The following is a 23,408-nucleotide window of genomic DNA, read 5'->3' as shown; positions in this document are numbered from 1 at the left end:
TGGTGGGCGTATGTCGTCGATTTGATGCCGCAGTCAGATCCCGGAGCGTTGGGCTTTCATGCGTCGGCGAAGAACTGTCTGGGAACCCACAGGCCCGGGAAGACTGATGGAATCTTGCAACGGCCTTTCTGCCCCGTCGGGACAGGGCATTCTGGCCAACTTGGGAGTTGCCATGTAGACTCAAACAAGAAGCCGTGAGTTTGCCTCGGTGACGGATACGCCAGTGGCCGTGCTGCCACAGAGGGCGGAAACTGTGTCGTGATGCGCACGGCAGGATAAGTTGGAGAGGCCGCATCGTTGTATGGAACGGCGTGCCAGGGGCAAAGGTGGTGGGCTGCAGACGGCGCGGCTTGCTATTGCACAGTCGACTTATTTGTCCAATCGCGTTCATGGAAGAGAATGATTGCGTTCATTCACGTTATATTGCCGTCTAGTTTTCAAGATGGTGAAGTGTAGGCGTACAAGACGGGCCGGCCTGGAACGATCTGGAGTCCTAACATGGTTGGCATCATGTCGGCGGCCATCCACGTTGTCCTGGCACAACATGAGGAAAGGCGCTCCAAGAGTAACAATGAGGTAGCGCCATTGGTTCCCAAACCACGGGAAATCGAGCGGCGGTGGCTTTTCCAGCGATTCATCTTATTCGAGTCGATCTTGTACTGGGGATGTGAAGAGTATTGATCGCAGTTGGTGGGCATGGGTCGAGGTAGGTAGCCAAGCGAGGCAAGACAAGTTGGACAGAACTTCAAATAAGCAGAATCGTAGAGAGTTCCTCAGTCTGGCTGGTCAAGGGAACGGAGAATCAATGTCCCGATTTGTTTGTGTGGTGAACGGAAGTGGAAGTGGAAAACGACTAGGTTGACGATAAATCTCCGTCGTTGTCGAGTTCCCTTCAGTTGTGCGGGAGAATGAAATAAATCTCGAGACGCATGCATTAGGGCACACGCTGGACTTTCCTTGCCATATAGAGAAGGCTCGGCTTCAGGTGTACCTGCCTAACTTACCATTGATAGGGCCAACGTTAGTATTGTAACCCATCTTGCCGCTTGGCGGTGGTTGAGCAGCCTCGTGAAGAAGGCACGACTCGGGTACGCAGTCCAACAATTGAAAGAGAAGGATCTCGGATGACGGGAGTTTCAGCACATCACTTAGACAAACTTGGATGCTTCAGGGATGTAAATTACCCGATACCCATACGAATAATACCACTCCGCTGAGACTCTTGTAGCTGGCTGTTATACCCCGCATATACAACCGAGGTATGGGTAAGAAACAGTATTCGTACAACTCGATACAAACCAGTAATCAACATTTGAGACCGCGAGTTGCCTCGGCATCATTAATGTTGCATTACCTATTGGGCGGCTTTTACTCACCTGACTAGGGACAGTCCGCCATTTCAACAGTCGGCAAATCTAACCTTTATCAAAACTGTCTTCATCTTATCGCTGATCTTTCTTGACCGTGTTTGAGTTTGTTTCTGCTTCTTCCCTTCTCCCCATCCTCTTTCTGAAGCGTACTTACCGTTGCTGCTTCACCGATACCGCACACAATCAAGATGCCGCTGCAGACTGAACTTACCCGCCGACTCGGCATCACAGGTACGTACTGCTACAGTACACACTCGTCCCCCTTCCAGTCCACATGAGAACCTCGATGGCCAATCGGCCAAACGTTCACATTGTCAATCTTCACCTCGATCTCCCACGTTTCATGTTGTTCTTCATAACCATACCTTTCGGGACACGACGATTCGATTCTGTCCTTGGGCTGACATGCTTTGTTTCAACTCGCAACAGTGCCCGTCATTCAGGGTGGCATGCAGGTTAGTTCGTTGTTCTTGTCTTTGCTTTTTTTTTTTTTCTTCTTCCCTCCCTACTTCAGAGGCACGCAAAAGACGGGACCTAACGTGTCAACAGCATGTAGGAACAGCCGAGCTGGCCAGTGCCGTGTCCAATGCCGGCGGCCTGGGTATCATTACTGCCTTGATCTTTCCTGAGCCGGAGGGTCTCCGTCAGGAGATCCGCAAGTGCAAGAAGCTGACGACGAGGCCATTCGCCGTCAACATCACTCTTCTGCCTGCCCTTGTCCCCCCTGACTATGAGGCTTACGCCCAGGTTGTCATTGATGAGGGTATCAAGATCGTGGAGACTGCTGGCAACTCTCCCGGTCCCGTCATCAGCAAGCTCAAGAAGGCTGGCGTCACTATCCTCCACAAGTGCACCACCATTAGACATGCTCAGTCTGCAGTGAAGCTCGGTGTCGATTTCTTGAGCATCGACGGTTTCGAATGCGCCGGGTAGGTCAAGCCATATACCTCATAGCTCCCCTGTTGGCCAGTCTTGCTTATGCCACAAATCACAGCCACGTCGGTGAGTCGGACATTACCAACTTCATCCTCCTCAGCAAGGCCCGCCAGACACTCAATGTACCCTTCATCGCCTCGGGTGGCTTCGCCGACGGCCAAGGCCTCGCTGCTGCGCTCATGCTCGGCGCCTGCGGTGTCAACATGGGCACTCGCTTCCTCTGCACCGTCGAAGCCCCCATTCACCACAACATCAAGGAGGCGATTGTCAAGGCGCAGGAGACAGACACGGCGCTTGTCCTCAGGCGCTGGCGCAACACCACCCGTCTCTTCAAGAACAAGGTAGTGCGGGACGCCCTCAAGGTGGAGAAGGAGAGCAAGACGGGCGAGTTCTCCGAGATTGCCCCTTATGTCAGTGGAAAGCGCGGCAAGGAGGTCTTTATCAACGGTGACCCCGAGTATGGTGTCTGGACTGCGGGTCAGGTTATGGGTCTCATCAATGACATCCCGACCTGCAAGGATCTCATTGCGCGCATCGAGAAAGAGGCCGAGGAGACAATCAAGGAGAAGGTCAAGCTTTTTGCCGCGCCGTCGAAACTATAGAGCCGGTTATAATTGAGTTTCGGCTTGCTGTGCATGCTTGGATTTTGTCGGTGTTTGGGGCAAATGTATTCTCTTGGTTTCCTATTTTCATCCTCGATTTCTTTTTCCTCTCACTTTCCTTGTATGTACAAGTACTGTGCAGGTGATTTTGAGAAGTGGGGACTGGTGTTTCGATACGAATCCCAAGCAGTCGCCTGCTAGGGCCAACGCATCAAACTCAGTAAAGCCATGAATTCATATGACATTCGTGAATGACTTTTTCTTGGCTTCAGATCACCTTTTAAAACTGACCTAAACTCATTAACCTTCCAGATTACGGCTCTACGTAACGAGAATTGCAAGACGACGTTGACGGTATAACATGACAACCATCAAGAACAACCCTAACCCGAAGGTCAGTCCTCACGCTAAAACCCCGCCCTTGGGCACGCGATGGAGCGTTCCCGATTTAACTCCAATGGATGGCGGCACTTCTTGAACAGGCCAACCCTTGCATGACTCCACGGCTGGCACGCAATTGCCAAGCCGTTTGGAGAGCCGATGGGTCCTCCCCCGAGTCAAAGGCGGAGAGGAAGCTAGAGAAACCTCGGCATGTGCTCGCTTGGGCAAAGTCGCAGCCGAAACAGTCCAAAGCTGGCATCCAAGAAGAAGTGACCAGAAAGACTAGTGAGTGATCAGCTATTCTGTTTGAATTTCAAAGTCAAAGTGCGACTTGCGCTGTTCGTGAACCTGTTTGCCAACTGAATTCGTGATCAATTACCGTGATACAAACCCCAAAGGTCAACCTAACCCAAAACCCCCCTCTGAAAGCGTAACTTGGGGAAAGTCTGACCGCCAGCTCAGCTCATCTAACTTCAGCTATCTAGACTATAACCTGACTTGTACCTGAATAACAACAACCCGCCGCGACATCCGACCCTCTTCCGATCCGGAACATTCAACTTCAACCCAACCTCCACGACAAACAAATAAACAAACAAACAAACCACCAATTCCAAACACCCGCGTAAACCGTCCAATTCACATCCCCAAACTATAACTTAGAGAGAGAAAAAAATGGTCGCCGACGCCCTCGTCTACCACCCCGCGGTCTCGCACTACCTCAAATTCGTCGCCACCACGGTCGGCCGCGACAAGCTCCTGCGTCTCTTGCAGTACTTTGCCCGCTTCTACGCCTGGTACCTGCTTCGCACCAACAAGCCCGCCTCGGCGATCCAGCCATGGGAGACGATGAAGAAGCAGTTTGGCCTGGTGCGCAAGGTCATGCGCGCGGGCAAGAACGTCGAGCACATCAAGGCCGCGGCGGTGGCGGCCGACAGCAAGAACGGCGATCCCATTCTGCGGTACCTGGCGGTCGGCCGCCAGCTCGGTTATGCGGGTTATTTGACGTTTGATCTGGGTACCTTGCTGGATGCGACGGGGATTCGCAAGACGGAGAGCGCCAAGAGGCTGGCGAGGGAAAGCCAGAGGTTCTGGGTTATGGGATTGAGCTGCAGTGTGATTGCACAGGCGTACACGCTGTGGAGGTTGAGGCAGAGGGAGGCACGGGTTGATCGCAAGGAGGGCGAGGGTGTGGTGGAGGCCAAGAGGATTGAGGTGTAAGTGCTCCCCCCCCCCCCTGGCTCCCCTATGTTTTTGTTACTTGCGATAATGCGCCTGAGAGACATGATATTAACGATACTTTTGCGAATGTTATAGCGAGCGCGCCGCCAGCCGCATCCAGCTCACTTCGGACCTTTGCGACTTGACTGTTCCCTTGTCGGCCCTTGCCTGGGTCAACTTCGATGATGGCATCGTCGGTCTTGCTGGTACTCTCAGCTCTCTACTCGGCATTTACACCCAGTGGAAGAAGACTGCTTAGAGGGCAGATTCGACATGATGATGAAGAAGAGACACTGCTACGCATGAGGAGGAGGAAAATGGGGTCTTGTTGATCTACGATGAGATGATGGGAGGTTCAATGTTCAATGATGAAGATGGATATATCTTTTGGGTGATTTACTGGGACAACAGCACGCGTAATTTGTTTGACTCGTTTCATCGGTACTATGTTTGTGGTTAATGTGGCAGCTTTCACGAACAGATTTATTTTATTGTTGATGCCTTTGACCATTGGTCAATTTCGGTCTCGTTGATGAAGCCGTTCTTTTCCTGTCGAATGCCTCGCGCTACGGGCCTTTGCTTCCTGGTGCTTACTCCGCAAAGGTTGTGATTGATGGTTTAGACTGGTGAGTTTCCAGACGAGCGAGGGCACGACTCTATGACCCTGACATGTGAGTCTGACTGGGAATGAATGATGCGTGACCAATGTGTGGATCATCACCCATGCCATGATTCGGTTTCATGTCTCCGGCCCGAGGACTTGGGGTTCCGAACCCCGGAGGAGCGGATCGAGGCGCTCCCCCACCCGCCTTATCCCGGTCTGGGGGCCGTGGGCCGCTCCAAATTCCCCGCATGCACCCGGATGGGATGGTTGTTCATCCGTTCTTGTGCCTGCGCAGTCTGCAGTGTGCCCTACCATAATCGGATGGCGTTTGTTACCTGGCATGTTGATGTCCTGCTCCCCTCGGAGCATGAAGCATTGTCTCAAAGTATGAGGCGGAATTTATTTTTCTACGGAGCTCCAATCTTTGCACCATCAACGCCTCCCAAGAATCCCATACGATGCATCGTTCGACCTCCAGCTTACCACGGTCCCTTGTCATTCGACACATGCATGGACATCCTGCCGCAACATTGATAAGGATCCTGCACGGAATGCCCGATCACCCTCTGAGATTTGTGATACAGACTGAACCTAGCATCTTGCAAGAGGAAGCTAGTACATACCAAGAGCATGAACCACTCAATATTCACCCCAGTCGATGTTTTGCAGGTCAGAAGATCCGGAGAACCAAAGTCATGACGTCTCGCGGCCGGGATCAGATTAAATTGGGAATAGCGTCGTTTTATCCGCACGTTATCAACCTTCTTCAATCTTGACTCTCAAACGTGTTGTCCGCACGGAGCAAGACATGTTCTACCCCATGAAACACCATGGTCTTGCTCAGAAATCCTTGAAATGCGACCTCATGGAACAGTCTGGAGCACAGGTTCTTGAACATGATGGGCATCTCTCAAATTAAGAAGAAGATCAATTCGTTGTTGAACAAAAGGAATCTCCATGAGCGGGCATCTGGAAAGTGCGGGGCTCTACAGTATCCTGCCTTCCAGTTCCATTTTGGACAGCTTTGGATGAGATCAACATAATTGTGCACCACTAACAGCCCCAGGTAGTTCATCCATTGCTCCTGTTGAAGGCTTTGCCCCTCGCGTTCAACTTGACACGTGCTTGACTTTTTATTCCTAACGAACTACCTATCACTTCTCCCTCCTCAACCTCCCGGCCAGCCCCCCATCCGCGGTGTTGACCATCGCGAGATCACTGTGCGGGCGGAGATCTGCAGGTACAGTTGCAATCGCCTTGATACAGGGAACGAAGCACATTCGCTGCCCTGTGATTGACGGAGCTCCATCCGGCGCGGCGTTTGAGAACTGAATAGCAACCCCACCCGATTTTCCATCGCAGAGTCCAGACAAAGCGCTTCCCCAGGCAATGAGGTAAACAATCGCGAACCACGGCAGTGGACCAGGATCCGAGGCAAGGATACGGAGGAGCTTCAAGCTATCCTGTTATGGCAATCGAGACAAATCGGGGGCTGTGGTCACACAATCGATCTTGCTTTTGCTGTTGGACCACATAAAACTGACAATTCCCATCGATGTCTACTAGGTTCATCACACTGCATTGAGAGAGACCTTGCTCAAAATCCCATACCCAATTGACCGGTAATTCAACTCGTGTGAGCTTCGTTTGTCCCCGAGAGAACTAGAGATACATTGGTGCAGTTGCGATACAACACTGTGTGTCATTGCCAGGGAATATTTCAACTGTAACTCTCGCTTCTACCCCGCCGTCACATAGATAAACAGTCTTGCGCCCAGTTCCTGGCCACCAACCTACAACAACAAAGAGAAGACCCCAAGAAACTAAATCACAAAATTAGTTGATTCCCAATACTAGAGAAGACACCTATTGGACAACCACGGCTCTTTCTCTCCAACAATTCATCCAAATCACCAACAATGGCTGCTTCAACTGTTGCCGGGGAGCTGGGGCTCTCCATCACGGGCTTGGGAGTCCAGTATCCTCCATACAGCCTTGGTCCAGACGCTATCGACATTCTCAGCAAGAGATACCACCCAGAGTCCCCAGCGTAAGCTATCTTGGTCTTTTCGTGCTTCGTGCTTGTCAAATAGCTACTGATTTCGCTCTGCAACAGCATGAAGAAGGTCCTCGCCATCAACCGATACACGGGCATTGATCAGCGCTCCTCGATAGGAAACCCTGACCACCCGCTCGTGAACAAGCCCAACCCACCTACCGTCAAAGAACTTCATGAGGTCTTCATGTCCGATGGTGTCCCTCTTGCTGTAGAAGCCTCGCGAAAGGCTATGGCCGAAGCGCGGCTAGTACCGGCTCAGATCACACACATGGTCTCGACGACATGCACCGACTCGGCCAACCCGGGCTACGACCATTACGTCGCAAAAGAGCTCGGTCTCAGTGACCGCCTGGAGAAGGTCCTCCTCCACGGCATCGGCTGCAGTGGTGGTCTCGCCGCCCTTCGCACAGCGGCGAATCTCTGTCTGGGCCACACAGCGCGCGGCAAGCCAGCCCGGATTCTGGTCCTCGCGCTCGAAGTCTCCACGACCATGGTCCGCAGCGAGCTAGAAAGCATCGACGCTTTGCAAGAAACGCGCATTGGCATCGCCTTGTTCAGCGACTGCGCTAGCGCCGTGATCCTGTCCAACGGCATCGGCGAGGCACCGGGCAAGCCCGCGATCTACGACCTCTTGGGTTGGGAAAACCGCGTGATCCCGGACTCCGAACACGACCTCGGCTTCGACGTCGACCCAATGGGGTGGAAAGTCGTCTTGTCGCCCCGAGTCCCAGTACTAGCCAAAGCCTCCCTCCAACCAACCTACGCCGACCTCCTATCCTCTCTCCAAGACCAACTCCCTTCGTCGTACCAGAAACCTGCCGATTTCGACTGGGCAATGCACCCCGGCGGCGCCACCATCCTGTCCGGCGCCGAAAGCGCCATGGGTTTGACACCAGAGCACATGCGCGCCTCCTACGACAGGTACATCAACCACGGCAACTCGAGCTCCGCAACCATCTTCAGCGTTCTCAACCGGCTCAGGGAAAAGGACATGGATGCACTGGCGCCCGGCGGCAAAGTAAAGGAGTATGTCGTCGGTTGCGCGTTCGGACCGGGGATCAACGTCGAGATGTGTATGTTGAAGCGGAGAATGAACGCGCCAGCAAGGACGACGACGGGTTTGGACACACCGCCGGAGACGGATGATAGCGAGGGGCCGGGGCCGGGGTCGAGTGCGGGGAGTGACGATGGGGAGTCGATAGAAGGGGGCGAGAAGGAGGAGAAGTTTATTAATGAGGCGTTGGACAATGTTGAACTGGATTGAGATGGATGGATCACACGAAAAAGGAGGGCGGGGGATGTGAACGGTTTTCGTTTGTAGCAAGCTTAGGCTATGTCAGTAAGCAGGCGGGTGTTTACCAAGGAGTCTTGATGTAGTTCTTTCTTCTTCTTCTTCGATACCTTGATGGTATTAAAGAGGTTATGGTCGGTCAATCGGTCGGTCGGTCGGTCGGTCGGGCTAGCCCTTTCACTTTTTTTTATTCGTAGAAAAACCATTTTTCTCATCCAACCTTCTTTGTCTTATTCTTGTATTTCGATTTTTTTTTGATTTTTTTTTACCAACCAAAAGAAAAATGTAAGAAGGAAAAGAAGAAGAAAAAGGGGAGTTCAAGAAAGGATTTCCAAAAACTGAATCGTGGTGTCGGTGGTTATGTCAGACGTGCGACGAAATGTTATAACCCAATTGGGGAGTGTGGTGGTGGTGGTGGTGGTGGTGGTGGTGACCCAACAAATGAGAGCTGACTTACTTTCCAATAAATATATGAGATGGGGTCATGGTGATCAATGTGGCCGGCCCATGGCTCGGACTTCGAGTCCTCTCGGATATTTATATATATATATATATACGCATCCTGGGTAGATAAGTATGTAATGTAGAGCCATACACATGATTTGTCACTACTATGTACACCACTTTACTTGCCCCCTCCTTTCGGTCGCGAAGGTTTTAAATGGACGTTGTGGTGGTTGGGTTGTCAATTGTTTGTTTGTCTGAGCATGCGCAGCGCAGGGAACTAACAGGACGATTGTCTCTGTCGCGATAGAGTAAGTACACAGGCTATATGCGGCACAGCTTGATGATGTGCCTGTCTGTCGTCCCTCTGTACTACCCAGTTATGTATGTGCGTGAAGTAGATGTTAATCATTGCTTTGGGCTTTAACTACAACGATGGAGAAAGATGATCGAATATACACTTAATCAAGTAGGAAGTAGCAATCAGTCAATTTGGCTTCAAGTGAATGAATGAATTATCAGCTGCTTTAATGCTTTTAGTCTCAAACAAGACTTGAGACAAGAAAACCGTCTGAACGCCAAACCTAACAACATCCCATCCCATTCAATCCCATCTTGTCAACCGCAGATCCTCACGCTCTTCTGTACTATTCAACCCCATAACCGCAGCCCTAAATGATTTGGCCTCCTTAACTCAAATTAAACCCAGCCCCACTCTTCACCGCATACAGCAGTTTCTCCTTCAGTCTCCCCTTACTCCGATACTGCGGCAGCTTGAGCAAATTCACACACGTACTCGCACTCGGCAACCGGTCCTCATCCTGCCCGGCATCCCTGATCGTGAAATAGGGCCTCAACTGACCAAACCCCAACAGCGGCGCTCTCGGCGTTGACGTCACATATTTCAGGACCTCCCTCCTCTCCTCGTCCTTCAGCTCATGCATCACCTCCCAAAAGATCTGAATGGTGGGGTGCTCCTCCCCATCAAGACCGATCTGGTACACCCCGTTGTAGTGCGTGTTGCGACGGAGATCTTCAACGTCGATTTCGGAGCTGTCGCCGCCGACGAGGCGTTGGAGCTCGAGTTGGTTGAACATGGAGAGCCAGCTGGGGTCGATGACGGAGCCTAAACCGCGCAGGAAAGCGCGCGTTTGCGGGTAGGGTTGGCGGACGAGGCGGTGGCGGGCAACGTAGGAGATGTAGAGGGGGCGGTTCTCGTTGGTGACGGGCGTCGAGTCGCCGTGGGGGATTAGCGGGCGGATGATGGTGCGGGTGGGTTCGCCGGGTGAGTTGATGGGGTCGGTAATGGTGAAGTCGAGAGCTAGGTCGGTTTGCACGTCGCCCGTGTAGTTTTTGAGGCTTAGCATGCCTTGGTAGAGCTCCTCGTCGAGTTCGCGCAGGTCGTTGATGTTGGCGCGGTAGCCGGCGGTGGTGGAGGAGGATGATGCTAGGGGGTTGCTACCGCCGCCTGGGGTGTCGTTGGCGGTGGCCCATTTGAGGAGGAAGAAGCCGGCGAAGACGATGTCGATCAGGATCCCCTCGTACATGCATTTGCCGATAATTCGCCCCAGGAATTCGTACATTTTGAGCACCTGTTCTACAGCACGCTGTGTTTCTTCCGGTTCTCCTACCCGCATGTTCCTGATCCGATCGATAAGGGTGGGATTTGGGTAGTATGCGTTCTTGCTGTTCGTGACAAAGAGTTCGGTGTGGGTAAATGCCTCTGTAGTTACGCTGTCAAGGAACTCTTTGGTGACGCCGCCGCCATCGATACCCGCCTCCTGCATTCCAAATTCGTCCTCAAACGTAACCTGGATCGGCTCTTTGAGTCCTTCGCCCAACTCCCAAAGCTGTTTCATGGCATCCTCAAAAACTCGACCTCTTCGGATCCGAGCCGTGTGTTTACCCAGGGGGTGCTGGGCACCAAAGCCATTGCGTAGCATATGAGCTCTCCACATGTCTGGATCGCCATCTCCTCCACGTCTGCGCTGCTTATCCAGTTGGATGAACTGTCGGAAGATTTGAACGCGCGTCTCAAATGGGATAGCAAAAGGCATATTGCGCAGAATCTCAAGCTTCGGGGTGATTGCAGACAATAAGTGGTTGCGGGCGGCCTTCCTATTCTTCTGCCTGAGCCTCTCAAGATGTGCGTAGTGAGACCATTCCTGTTGATCATCCTCGGAGCTGTCGGCACCATCTTCGGTATTGCTCAGCTCGTGTTGTCTCTGCTCTTCAAGAACCACAGCCGCAAGGAACCCTTCCATGTCGAACTTGGATGTCATCAGCCAGTGGCCTTCGGGCAAAAATGGTCGTCTCGAGTCCCGTTCGTAAAGCATCTTCATGGCTGTCGTTGCTAAGTCTCTGAGCGTAGTGAAATCAACTCCGGCAGGAGGAAGGAAGCTATCATTTTTGGAAGCTTGACCGCCATCGCCTCTAGGGCGATTCGAGTTGGGCGTCTCGGCCCAAGGGCTGTTTGTCAGTAGCTCCTTAGCATTGTAGTACATTGTGAAACTGAGGTGCTTGAGAAATTGTGTCAAGCGCTTCAGTTCGCTCAGCGACATTCCCGCCAGACGTAGTCGAGAGGAAGGGCCGCCGAAGTTAGGATGGGGGTTTAAAGTGCTGAAGAAATCATCGTCGTCCATGAGCCGCAAAACGAAGATGTACGATTCAAGGAACAGAAGAACAGTTTTCCATTCTCGATGCCACACCGCCTCGGCAGCTGGTGATGACGGTTTGCGTCGAAGAAAGTCTAGCGTGGAGTCCTGGCTGGACGCAATCTCTGAGAACACGGACGTCTTTTGTGTAGCACTCCAGAAGTACTTGGCCGTTGGAATACGGCCTTGGGCAGTGGAGATGTCAGCCACATAGAGGAACATGCGAATGTCCTCGCTAAAAGCAGGAAAGCAGTTGATCAAAGTCAGGATGAAACCAGCGAGGTAACTGGCGTCGTCATCCGCCGAAGTAGAGGTTTCCCCGGTAGTTCTAAGGTTGTTAGCGCTTGAAATGAGCAGCAGGCGAAGGAACACTTACGCGGTAAAAGCGCTTAGAAGGTCTTGGATGGCTCCTTTATCAACTAGCGACTGAAGCTGTTGTCGCACAAAGGGATGCAGAACGTCGGATCCATCTTGCTCGGCTTCCGCAAAGTAACCCGTGTCCTTTGGTCGAGCAACGGCAAAACCCGCCCTTATCTGGGCTGAGCACAGAGGGAAGAGTGATTCTAGGGTCTTGATGAAAAGAAGCCTTGAGCTTCGTTGTTCCTTCGCCCCATTGATCGCAATGTAGTGTGCGATAAGCCAGAGGACAGCGTTCGGGTCATGCTTTGAAAGCTTATGCGAGAGGTCAATGATATAATTTGACAGCCGATCTAGGTCTATGTTGGCGGCTAGTCTCGTAATCAGGTCCGAGCATCGCGCCGGGCCGGGCTGTGTCAGAAAAGAAACAACCAAGTTTTGGTAGGCTGTATGTTTGAAGTCTACATAAAAACGGACGGCCACAGTTAGTCAAAGAAGCTTTCTTGTACGATGGGGAGAATCCCAACAAATGGTACACACCTAAATCGTGGGGTACATCAAGCGGTGCAACCACCAGACTGCAAATGAGCTCTTGGACAGAAGAGGGCAAACCAGTCTCCTGGCATAACCTTCCGAGTACCTTGTACCACTCTCCCAGAACTTGTCCAAACGTCTCGAAGTCCGACGTCTTGGTCCTGATCGCATCAAGGGCCCGTAGGAAAAGAGCCACCTGAGTCTGCTCGTTTCCGAGATCACACCTATCGAGAAGCCATCTCTACATTAGCATGCTGGACAGTTGTGGAATAATGACTCGGGATCCAAAATCATGAACTGCTCACCTTGTCAGAGCAGCAAGTAAAATCCGCCTTAGTTTGCCCAGTTTGTCCCACCCCAAGAATACCAAGCTAAAGGCAGAGAAGTCTGTCTGGAGAAGATCTTCGGTAACCAAAGCTAGCCTGTGACGGTCTTGTACGTTGAAAGCTTGGAAGGCGGCAAACACCAGAGGTAATGCCTGCGCTGACCTCTGCCCAGCATCAACGGGTTGCGCTTCGTACAGACGGTCGATAGCCTGGCGTTGTTCATCTCGTAGGGTTCGTCGCACACGATGTCCCCTCCATGTTCGTTGTATTCGTTGCGCCGCTCTGAGCCGGTCTCGTTCCTGTTGCCTTTGCTGACGTTCTGCTTGGGCATGCGCTACTGTTTTGGAAGCTCCCGTCGCTGAACCGGCGCCCCATGAGGTGCTGGTGAAGGGGTTGCTTGTCCGTTGACCGCTGAGGTTGACATTTCGACCTTTCCTAGAGCTACCAGTAAAGGTGGGAAACATGGCTAGTGACTCGAGTGTTTGGTTTGATATTCGAGATTCCCCAACACTAACACGGAAGATCGGAGGGCGGACGAGTGGCGAGAGGAGGGAAGCTTAGGCGTGGAATTGCGCAGGTTGATATTATATCGAATGAATATTATATATTTTTGAAAGTGTTCTGATGCGGTGTAGATATTCGGACTTGAACTAGGAGGTCGTACGAGCCGGGATCTCCGCGCTGGAGGTGTTGTCTTGCAGTTGGTCGTCGTGAACGGTGTGGTTGATGTCCCCGTGTTGGACTGCAGGAGGTTGCTCATGGAGATGGCACGGCAGTGATGGCAGTGATGACGAGACGATGGCCGGCTACCTGGCCGTTGTTGGGTTGGAAGCAACATCCCCGCTGTTTTTGCGTACCTTTCAGGTGTGTGCCCACTGTTATGGTACCTAAATAGCTAGCGGAGTGCTACGGCACTTGCACCTGTCTAGGTACTGCACTAACAAATCATCACTAATCCAGACAATGGTAGGCACCAGTAGAGGTAGCTGTTCCAGAAAGTTCAGTCGCTGCCACCAACCCGAATCGATGTCTTGATAAGCTCGATCAACCAACTGAAGTGACATGTATCTCAGCGCTAGCGACACATTGTTTGGGACCTAGAGTAGAGGCTTGCTACAACACCAGCGCGGATTGAATCCTACGACGAGCTTCGGAACGTTAACGTCGGCGCTGAGCATCAAAAGGTTTCTGGTGGTAGATCTCATGATTGAGTGTCGAGGTAGGTACCTCAGCAGGAATCCAGGTACAGCGAGGTGCCTTGGGAGATGACCCCTCTTTCCTTTGTCTGTGTTATCTTATCGCCCGGGGCAGGCAGGCTGGGCATCGATGACATCCATTGAAACATGTGAAGCATGGTACATAGAGGTACCTCTAGGTAACAAGACTGGTGGTATCTCGAGCACATTGCTCGTCCGGGCGAATGAAGAGTTATGTAAGGATTCTATACCTGAAGAGAATCCTGAATGGTTGTTGTCGTCCATCAACTACAACAGGATGGTGCCTTTTTGATGTCCAATTCAATGACGATGAATACGGGTTCTATGGCCCATGCCCGCCCCGGCCTACTCACAAACACGAAGGCCAGAGGTCAAACAAGCCCTGGGCTGGCAAGGCTAGTCTGGGACACAGCCAAGCAGCGTCGTCCGTCAGATGCCTGCTCCCGCCTTGGTTCCTTCCACTTCACTTGACTTCTTGATTGAGTGATTGTGGTGTCCGCCGTGCCAATTGCTGCGCTAACGGTGGTGGAGGTAGTCTTGATATATGAATATCTTCATACGAGTTCCTTCCTTTTCCAGATGAACCCAGCAGCAACTCGGGTGGGACTGGTTCGGGTATTTGTATCAAGCCGATCTTGACATCTTGTTCTTTTCCATGTTAGACTTGACCCGGCACAGGGACCAATCACCACAATGGGACCAACCTCAACAGACAGCAGCCGCCATCAGGACCAAAACCTTTTCGTCGAAATGTTAGGATGTGTCATTACGCTCGAACTGTTCGAGTACCCAAGATGCCCTGTTCCAGACTTTGGTTTTTGCCGCTGGCTAACCAGTATATGACTGCAACATCCTGGCAGGTCATCCGGCCAAGTTGCCCCATCCAAGGTTCCGTGCGCGGCTTTGCCAACAATGTCTTTTTTGCAGGTGAAATGGACTGCGAATGCTGATACTCAGGACATCCGTTTTACTTCTCTATTTTTGTCTGGTGTGAAATATGCCCGTGGCACGAATGCAGCAGCAATGCCGTTTGCTAGCGGACTTCCAGAAAGGTAAGGCGGTCGTTAGCATTGTTCCATGGTGATGGGACAGATGCCAGCGACCCAGTGCCAAAATCCGGCACACCGCTGTAACCTATTGCATCTTCAACTCCAACCGCCAACTGAGATGGAATGTCCCGTGATTCAATACAAGTGAATCTCGCCGGTTTATACCAAATAGGTACGGCTGAAACGCAGGGTTTCATAACAACCCTCCAGGGTTCATGAATAAGTGCCCATGTCTGCCTGTTGTTGGCATGAGTCGTCGTCAGCCATGGTCGACCACAGTACCGTAAGTATGCTTGATCTCAGGTGGTGGCCCGGGAGCAAGTGGAAGTGCCAGGCAAAGTTGGAAGTCGCACGTTTCGCTGGATCTCCGGTCTGGTCTGCAGTCTGCACAGGTGGATGGATGCCTTTATGCGAGAATTCCTGGCGGGTCCTATCGATAAATCAAGGTTTTGCAGCCCATGCCACCCCGATACCCGCATGCCCTGACCGCCCTAGCCGCACTTCACCGGCTACGAGGGGCGCGGCACAGTGCGCAACCACAAGATGCGTGGGCGGGAAAGAAAAAAAATCTGACCTCCGCATTAAGACGTGAGCCATCCGGGCGTCGTTGCTTCTTGCCCTCTTTCTCCTCCTCTTCTTTCTTCAGCGGACCTCACGCCCTTTATCCTCAGGAAACTCCTCCAAACCGAAGCCAGAAAGAAGTCAGATAAGTACGAACATTTACCCTCTCGGTCTCTGTTCTATCTACTTCTTGTCTGTGACAAACAAAACCTCACCAAAAAAATTTGAAAATCGCCGAAAAAAGAGAAATCCCCCCCATCCATACAAAACCCCATAAAACCCACCAAATCCACCCACCTTTTTTGGAAGACATTTACCCAAGTCTCCAAGTCCACCAGTCTTCCTCTCCCTCTCCCGAATCTCGTCCTTGACCAGTCGAGTTCATCCTCCCTCTTTGTCAATACCGTCGCCCGTTCTCCGCGCCGGTTTTACTTGCTCCACACAACTCTAGATCTCGGGTACGTTGCTCGTCGCACTATCAATTCCTCCTGCCTTGCCATCGTCGTTGTCGTCGTCGCCGTGGCCGCCGCCAGTGCCGCCCGCCCAACGTCACGTCAATTGAGACTTGTCCTCTCCTCCTCCTTTCCGCTGTCGTCGTCGGTCGACACATCGGTTACCCCTCGGCGCCTTGATCAGAGACACAGACACACACAAAAGGATACGGACGCTGACAGTTCCATCCATCATACAGAATCTACAGTTTAACCAGCAAAAATGGCTGCCACTTCTACCGCCGCTGTCGACCAGCTCGCCGCTGACCTCGGCAACACCAGCCTCGACAACAAGGCCGCTGCCCCGGCCCCCATCGACACCAGCGCTGTCCCCGAGGCCCAGGCCGAGGGTGCTGAGGCTGCTCCTACCCCCACTGCTGCCCCTCACCCCCAGGCTTCCGCCTCTCTCTATGTCGGCGAGCTTGACCCCTCCGTCACCGAGGCCATGCTCTTCGAGCTCTTCTCCCAGATCGGCTCTGTCGCCTCCATTCGTGTCTGCCGCGATGCTGTCACCCGTCGCTCCCTCGGCTATGCCTACGTCAACTACAACACCACCGCTGACGGCGAGAAGGCTCTTGAGGAGCTCAACTACACCCTGATCAAGGGCCGCCCTTGCCGCATCATGTGGTCCCAGCGTGACCCCGCCCTCCGCAAGACCGGTGCCGGCAACATCTTCATCAAGAACCTCGACGCTGCCATTGATAACAAGGCTCTTCACGACACCTTTGCTGCTTTCGGCAACATCCTTTCCTGCAAGGTTGCCCAGGATGAGCACGGTAACTCCAAGGGCTACGGTTTCGTCCACTACGAGACCGATGAGGCTGCCTCCCAGGCCATCAAGCACGTCAACGGCATGCTTTTGAACGAGAAGAAGGTCTACGTTGGCCACCACATTCCCAAGAAGGACCGCCAGAGCAAGTTCGAGGAGATGAAGGCCAACTTCACCAACGTTTATGTCAAGAACATTAACAACGAGGTCACCGACGAGGAGTTCCGTGAGCTCTTCGCCAAGTTCGGTGAGGTCACTTCTTCCTCCCTTGCCCGTGACCAGGAGGGCAAGTCCCGTGGCTTCGGTTTCGTCAACTTCACCACCCACGAGGCTGCTGCCCAGGCTGTTGATGAGCTCAACGGCAAGGACTTCCGTGGCCAGGACCTCTACGTCGGCCGTGCCCAGAAGAAGCACGAGCGCGAGGAGGAGCTCCGCAAGTCCTACGAGGCTGCCCGCCTCGAGAAGGCCAACAAGTACCAGGGTGTCAACCTGTACATCAAGAACCTCGGCGATGATGTCGATGACGACAAGCTCCGTGCCATGTTCTCTGAGTATGGCCCCATCACCTCCGCCAAGGTCATGCGCGATTCTCTGATCGAGGGCTCCGAGGAGAAGGATGAGAAGGACAAGGAGAACAAGAAGGAGGGTGAGACCAAGGAGGAGGAGCAGAATGAGGGCTCTGAGAAGAAGACTGAGAAGAAGGGTGACCGCAAGCTCGGCAAGAGCAAGGGCTTCGGCTTCGTTTGCTTTAGCAACCCCGATGATGCCACCAAGGCCGTCACTGAGATGAACCAGCGCATGGTCGATGGCAAGCCCCTCTACGTCGCTCTTGCCCAGCGCAAGGATGTCCGCAAGAGCCAGCTTGAGGCCAGCATCCAGGCTCGCAACCAGCTCCGCATGCAGCAGGCCGCTGCCCAGGCTGGTATGCCCCAGCAGTACATGCAGGCTCCTGTCTACTACGCTGGTCAGCAGCCTGGTTTCATGCCCGCCCCCGGCGGTCGTGGCGTCCCCTTCCCCCAGGGTGGTATCGTCCCCGGCGTTCAGGGTGGTCGCCCTGGCCAGTACCCCTACCAGCAGGGTGGCCGCGGTGGCGTCCCTCCCCAGCAGATGCCCCCTATGGGTTACCCCATCAACCAGTTCGGCCCTGGTGCTTTCCCTCCTAACACCCCTCAGTACATGGCTGCTATGGGCCAGGTTGGTGCTCTTGGTGGTGGCCGTGGCGGTCCCGCTGGCCGGGGTCCTCAGGGCATCCCCGCCGGTATTCCCCAGGGTCTCCAGGGCGGCCCTGCCGTTCCCGGCTACCCCCCTGCCGGTCGTCCCCAGAACGGTGGCGGTCGCGGCACTCCTCGCGGCAACGCTAACTTTATGGCTGCCGGCCGTGGTGCCTCCCCCATTCCTGGCGCTCCTGCCGACCTCAGCGCTGGCTCTTTCCTCCAGGCTCAGCTCGCTACCACTCAGGATCCTCAGGCCCAGAAGCAGATCATTGGCGAGAACCTCTTCCCCAAGATCCAGGCCATCCAGCCCGCTCTTGCTGGCAAGATCACCGGCATGCTCCTCGAGATGGACAACGCTGAGCTGATCAACCTGTAAGTCTACATGTCTATTCCTGACTCTTCTACATATCGCTAACCTGTCTCTCTGTAGGTTCGAGGATGACAACGCTCTTAACGTCAAGGTCCAGGAGGCTCTTGCCGTGTATGACGAGTACCTCAAGACTCAGGGCCAGCAGCCCACCCAGCAGCCCGCTGAGGCCAACGGCGAGCAGCCCAAGGCTGAGGAGCAGAAGCCGGAGGAGCAGAAGGCTTAAATGTGCCCTGAGCGATGGATGATTTCCCACGCACCGGCATAGGTGTTTCTCAGATGTTTCTTCATGTTCTCCATTCAACTCTCTAGGGTCGATCTCGCAACGGGGGGTCCGGAAAAGTTTATTTGATACCACACTTCGCTTGACGACAATTATGATTTAATCTCTCCCGATCCCATGCAACCCCATCACGGTGCGATGGCCGAATTGGCAGTGGATGGATTTTAAAAAGTATCTCCAGCAGGTGGGGTGCAGTTTGTTCCTTGTGTGCATGACGACTTTTACAAGCAGTATCTCGATATGATATTGATTCAAAGTCATCCTCATGTATTGACAGGCTTGCCTTTTCTTTCTCTCCTTGTGATGGAGCGTGGTGTCGCATCATACAGGGTTGGCCATCTGAAGGGGTATGATTATGTTCCTTATGTTTTATCAACGATTTGGCGTTTACGGTTAGGGAGGGAAAACTGGCCAAAAGTGATTATCTGCAATTGGTCCGGAATGTCGGGTTTCTTCAGCCGCGTTTTCACAGAAGGGGAGGTTAAGCTCGGGCATCTTAGGGAACACATTCTTTTCGCTCTCGAGACAGTAACAGAGCGAATGTTTTAGAACCCGGTCATGTAACAAGAGTGGGAAGGAAAGGGATATAGACCAGCATCTTCATTGTCCAGATTGCCCATGAGAAATGGGGGTAATGGGACTTCTTATGGGGTTGAATCCCGGATGAATGGCAGAAGGAGGATCGAAAATTGCTCAGCTAGAGGGTAGAGATAAGCCAATAGATGCTATCAAGTTGATATCAGTGAATTCTTGATTGTGATGCTGGGTAAGCGGTACGTGGCTTCTGGTTGCGGTTACAGTCCATCCCTTGAGCTTGGATGTTGTTCCAGGCCATATTTTATACTGATCGACAGCTTTGAGTCTTCATGTGCTGTCGTCACTGACCTCGGAGTGATGAAACGAACAACGAGTGTCAAAGAAGAAGCAAGACAATACGAAGTAATCCCAACAGAGCCGCCAACGAGATATAGGTACACCAATTTGAACGCCATCATTCCATATCGACGAATTCAAATGGTTATGGTTTAAAATAGCATCCGTTCGTCACAGAAATCACAACAACTGAGGCAACAAGGATGAGTTCAGCTCGTAACCTACTACCCAGCTAAAATCTCATTAGGATCTATTTACCCACCTCAAGAAAAGAGTACTTCTTAATACCCATCATCAACCTCATCGATTCCCCTCTTCCTTCGCCTTTTCCTCCTCCTTCCACCTCTCTGTCCTCTCCCTATCCATCCTCTCCCACTCCTCCCAGAATTTCTCATCCTCATAATAACTAGGCGGCAAATCCTCTCGGTTTGTGCCCCACCCATCCTTGCCCAAACTTTCTTCCGGTCCAACCACCAACTCCAACAACCCGCCCTGTTCAAAGAACTCATGCGTGATCCAATTCTTGGTGTATTTCTTCCCATTCAACTTGGCAGACTGGATATAAACCGGTTTCCCACCGTTCCTGCCTTGCATTTCAGCATCGAAATTGACGGTTCTGATCACCGCCCATTTTGCTTCCTTTTTTTTCTCCGAGTAGAGGTAGTAGTCACGAGAAGGAGAAGGAGAGGACGATGATGCTTTAAGGTCCATCCCGGCCCTCACCTTGACCTCTTTGAAAAACGGCGGGACAATCAAGTACACGTCCTGCCCCGCAACGGGGAAAACACCCAGTCCCATGCCCCACGTGGTGAAGGCCCCCATGGCACAATCGTCGTTTCCCGGGATGCCGTTGACGCTGGCGTTGAACATCTGTGGTATATAGTTCCGCAGCCACTTGGAACTCAGGCCCGGACGACCGGCGTAGTGGAACTGAAACACGGTCAGGAACGATTGTTCGTTGCCCATGTAGGCGATGCCGCTTGAATGGTAGTATTCCAATCGCTTGACGAACGTGTCGGCCCCGCCCATGAGTCGGATCAGCGTCGACATGGACTGCGGCGCGAAAAAGGAGTAGAGCCACGGTGACCCTTCGTAGACGTCCAGCGCCGTGTCGTAGTAGCACGAGTGCTGGTTTTGGATGGGACTGCAGGTGCGCGCGGGGTGGTACCGGAAGGTGCCGGCAAGTGTGCGTGGTTGGAGGAAGCCGACAAAGGGCGATTGGATGGTGTAGCCTTTTGGTACCTGGGAGGAGGAGACGTTTTGGCCGGAGAAGTAGGGGGTGTCTTCGGATTGGGTGGTGTGGTCATCGCGGAAGAGGTCCTTTGCGGAAGGGTTCCAGTAGTTGCGCCAGTTGGCGCCGCGGTGGTGGTATTTGGTGATGTCGGCGGTGAGGGAGGTCCAGGGGGTTGAGATGTTGGGGCGGTAAGAGGAGGAGTCTGCGACTTCTGAAGACGTAGAAGAAGCACCGAGGAGAGAGGGGGACTTGGATAGACCCTGGGATAGGAGGGAGATGCAAAAGTCGTTGTAGGCGTACTCGACGCCACGAGAGATGGAGCGCGAGGCTGGGCCGGTGCCGTTCGTGTCCACGTCGTTCTGGGGAATGTAGCCGCGATCGTGCCAGGAGACGAGGTTGCCGCGGCCGGAGAGACCCCAGTTTCGGGGCTCGATTTCGGCGTCGGAGAGGACGGCTTCGTAGGCTGTCTTCCAGTCGATGTCGGCTGTGAGACCCTTGACGAAGGCGTCGGCGATGACTACGTCCGCGTTAGAACCGCCTTGGGTGTAGCCTTTGCAAAAGGACATGCGACAGTCAGGCAGTTTGCCTTCGTGTCTGTAGATGTCAATCAAGGCCCTGATCATCTCGGTTTGTGCCTTTGGGTCGATGACTGTTAGAAGGGGGTGTTGAGCTCTGAATGAATCCCAGATGCAGTAGAACCTACGCAACGTTAGCATCTTTCTGTTCCCCCTTTCCTGGTTGCCAGACTTACGAGTCAAAATACGGCTCGCTCGAATTCCACAACGGGTTTTCCCCCGTATAATTTTGCGGACTCAACAACGTCCTATACAGTCCACTCCAAAAAGTAGTCTGCAACTCCTCACTGGTCCCATTCGCATCCACCCTCACCACATCCAACTTCTCCCTCCACGCCTCTCTTGCATCCCTTTCAACCCTCTCAAAGTCCCAATCCTCCATCTCCCTCTCCGCATTCTCACACGCCTTATCCACGGACATAAACGACACACCCACTCTCGCCAGAATCGAGTCCTTCATCTCTTCGTCAGGCTTCTCAAACTGGATCCAAGCACCCGCCGACCCCCACCCGACGCCTTCAAGAAGCTGTTTCTCGTCCGTAGCTTTATTCGACTCGAACGTCCCTGTCTTTCTGATCTTGGCACCCTTGAAATCCGCGCAGAAATAAGCGTGGTAATGCCCCGATCCAAAAGAAGGGCCGTACCGCCCGTCACCCATGATCCGGCCAGTTTCGGGGTCAACTTTGATGTTACCCCTGGAGCGACTGTTCATGAGGTCGACCAGGTCTACCAAGATAAGTGGACTATAAGGCGCCACGCCCTTGGCGAAGGGCACCGCCTCTGTGCCGGGGAAGGAAAAGCGGTAGAGAACGGAGTGGTGGGTAGTCGTCATCTCGGCCCTGACGCCATTGGTGATGTTCACGGTGAAGTACCCTGGTGAAGCATAGACGGAATCAGGGACGCGGTTGAGCGGTCGATCAGAAAGGGAGAAGTCGCATTTGGTGTAGTCGTCGTCTACACAGCCCGGATGCACAAAGAGCGGGAAGTTTCCCAGAGAGGGCTGGCCGCCCGTGCCGGAGTCGTGCATGTGCGAGAAGCCGGTGATGGGGTTGTCGTCGGACACGAAGCCGGCGGCGTTCTCGGCGGGCGAGGCGGTGTCAGCCACGGCTTTGGCCATGCCGTAGGGCAGCGTGGCACCGGGGAAGACGTGGCCGCCGTTGGTAGTGCCGATGAGGGGGTCAATGAATCGCAGGAAGTCATTGACATTGTGGTTTTTGACCGCCCCATAGGATGGGCTTGAGCTGGAGTGTTTGCCATAGGAACCAGCGATGTCGGGTGAGAAAGGAGAGAAGAGGAAGAAGATGGTGATGGTGAATAAGACGGCGAAGAGAAAAGCTCTTCTTTTTCGTAGAACACTGGCAAGATAAACGGGTAGTTTAGCTGCCGCTTGGCGGTACGGTGAGTCGTTATTCATCGCCATGGTTCCTGACCTCAGCCGTAGTTGAGGTGAGAGATACGCTTCGCGTGGCTATCTCTCTTCTAAATGGTGGTTGTCTGAAGCTCTCGCATGCTATGTATGTGGCCTGTTAGTTATTGACAGCCATTAGGTTGGCAGCGTTTCAGACATAAACATAATCTGTTCCCTTGCTTGGATATCGAGACATCAAAGTCAAAGATCATAGTCAAAACATCAACATACACGAGGATAACCAGGGTCCGGAACCCCTGAAGAGACAAGACAACCCATGGCGTCGAAGTTAAGTCCGGGGTTGCTAACTGATCCACTATCAATCAGCCTCTTCGGGACATGGGCCACATTGTGCTAAAATGATAATTTGGGCACATTGAATAAAGTGGCGTTCTTGTCAGGAGTGTCAAGTTGAATGGGGGGGAAGAGGAGAAGCTGAGGTGGGAATTGGTCGCCAAGACGATACTAAGACCTTTACCGTGCCGGCGTCCGATCGGGAACAGGGGCATTAGCCACTGACAGGTATGCTATTGTCCAATAAGGAAGCAGGATAGTGGCTTGAAATGGCTAAGGCTTGTCGGTGTTACA

General features: G+C 53.1%; 7 protein-coding genes across 8 annotated transcripts; 4 read left to right on the top strand and 3 right to left on the bottom strand.

Moving 5' to 3' along the window:
- Positions 1-56: 56 nt before the first annotated feature.
- NCU04804 (hypothetical protein) lies at positions 57-1,038 on the bottom strand (the record flags this gene model as incomplete). Its single annotated transcript, XM_955337.1, has 3 exons — positions 57-353; positions 463-638; positions 1,005-1,038. The coding sequence occupies 3 exons, from the start codon at positions 1,036-1,038 to the stop codon at positions 57-59; spliced, it is 507 nt and encodes a 168-aa protein (XP_960430.1).
- A 327-nt stretch (positions 1,039-1,365) lies between these two features.
- Positions 1,366-3,161, top strand: npd-2 (2-nitropropane dioxygenase-1). The gene is made up of 4 exons (XM_955336.3): positions 1,366-1,601; positions 1,800-1,825; positions 1,920-2,299; positions 2,365-3,161. Exons 1-4 carry the CDS (start codon positions 1,559-1,561, stop codon positions 2,906-2,908), a joined length of 993 nt encoding a protein of 330 aa, XP_960429.1. The 5' UTR covers positions 1,366-1,558; the 3' UTR covers positions 2,909-3,161.
- Positions 3,162-3,515: 354 nt separating this feature from the next.
- On the top strand, positions 3,516-5,010 carry pex11 (peroxin 11). Of its 2 annotated transcripts, XM_011396615.1 has the most exons (3): positions 3,516-3,687; positions 3,775-4,506; positions 4,607-5,010. In XM_011396615.1, the coding sequence occupies exons 2-3, from the start codon at positions 3,965-3,967 to the stop codon at positions 4,767-4,769; spliced, it is 705 nt and encodes a 234-aa protein (XP_011394917.1). In that variant the 5' UTR covers positions 3,516-3,687; positions 3,775-3,964; the 3' UTR covers positions 4,770-5,010. The 2 variants fall into 2 exon arrangements, with proteins under 2 accessions (XP_011394917.1, XP_011394918.1); XM_011396616.1 differs by having other exon boundaries at positions 3,662-4,506.
- Positions 5,011-6,280: 1,270 nt separating this feature from the next.
- Positions 6,281-8,850, top strand: csy (chalcone synthase). Its single transcript, XM_955334.2, has 3 exons — positions 6,281-6,508; positions 6,681-7,164; positions 7,231-8,850. The coding sequence occupies exons 2-3, from the start codon at positions 7,034-7,036 to the stop codon at positions 8,435-8,437; spliced, it is 1,338 nt and encodes a 445-aa protein (XP_960427.1). The 5' UTR covers positions 6,281-6,508; positions 6,681-7,033; the 3' UTR covers positions 8,438-8,850.
- Positions 8,851-9,294: 444 nt separating this feature from the next.
- On the bottom strand, positions 9,295-13,516 carry NCU04800 (E3 ubiquitin-protein ligase). The gene is made up of 4 exons (XM_955333.3): positions 12,759-13,516; positions 12,460-12,677; positions 11,939-12,380; positions 9,295-11,890 (listed from the first exon to the last, which is right to left on the bottom strand). Exons 1-4 carry the CDS (start codon positions 13,241-13,243, stop codon positions 9,598-9,600), a joined length of 3,438 nt encoding a protein of 1,145 aa, XP_960426.3. The 5' UTR covers positions 13,244-13,516; the 3' UTR covers positions 9,295-9,597.
- Positions 13,517-15,650: 2,134 nt separating this feature from the next.
- On the top strand, positions 15,651-19,474 carry NCU04799 (polyadenylate-binding protein). The gene is made up of 3 exons (XM_955332.3): positions 15,651-16,064; positions 16,298-18,452; positions 18,511-19,474. The coding sequence occupies exons 2-3, from the start codon at positions 16,321-16,323 to the stop codon at positions 18,671-18,673; spliced, it is 2,295 nt and encodes a 764-aa protein (XP_960425.1). The 5' UTR covers positions 15,651-16,064; positions 16,298-16,320; the 3' UTR covers positions 18,674-19,474.
- Positions 19,475-19,793: 319 nt separating this feature from the next.
- NCU04798 (alpha-1,2-mannosidase subfamily) lies at positions 19,794-22,996 on the bottom strand. The gene is made up of 2 exons (XM_955331.2): positions 21,589-22,996; positions 19,794-21,536 (listed from the first exon to the last, which is right to left on the bottom strand). Exons 1-2 carry the CDS (start codon positions 22,830-22,832, stop codon positions 19,904-19,906), a joined length of 2,877 nt encoding a protein of 958 aa, XP_960424.1. The 5' UTR covers positions 22,833-22,996; the 3' UTR covers positions 19,794-19,903.
- Between the last annotated feature and the right edge of the window lie 412 nt (positions 22,997-23,408).

The sequence above is a fragment of the Neurospora crassa genome, linkage group VI (assembly GCF_000182925.2).
Source record: "Neurospora crassa OR74A linkage group VI, whole genome shotgun sequence".
NCBI lineage: Eukaryota > Fungi > Ascomycota > Sordariomycetes > Sordariales > Sordariaceae > Neurospora > Neurospora crassa.
The sequence above is the reverse complement of the archived record's forward strand: the minus strand, read 5'-3'. Positions and strand labels throughout refer to the sequence as shown.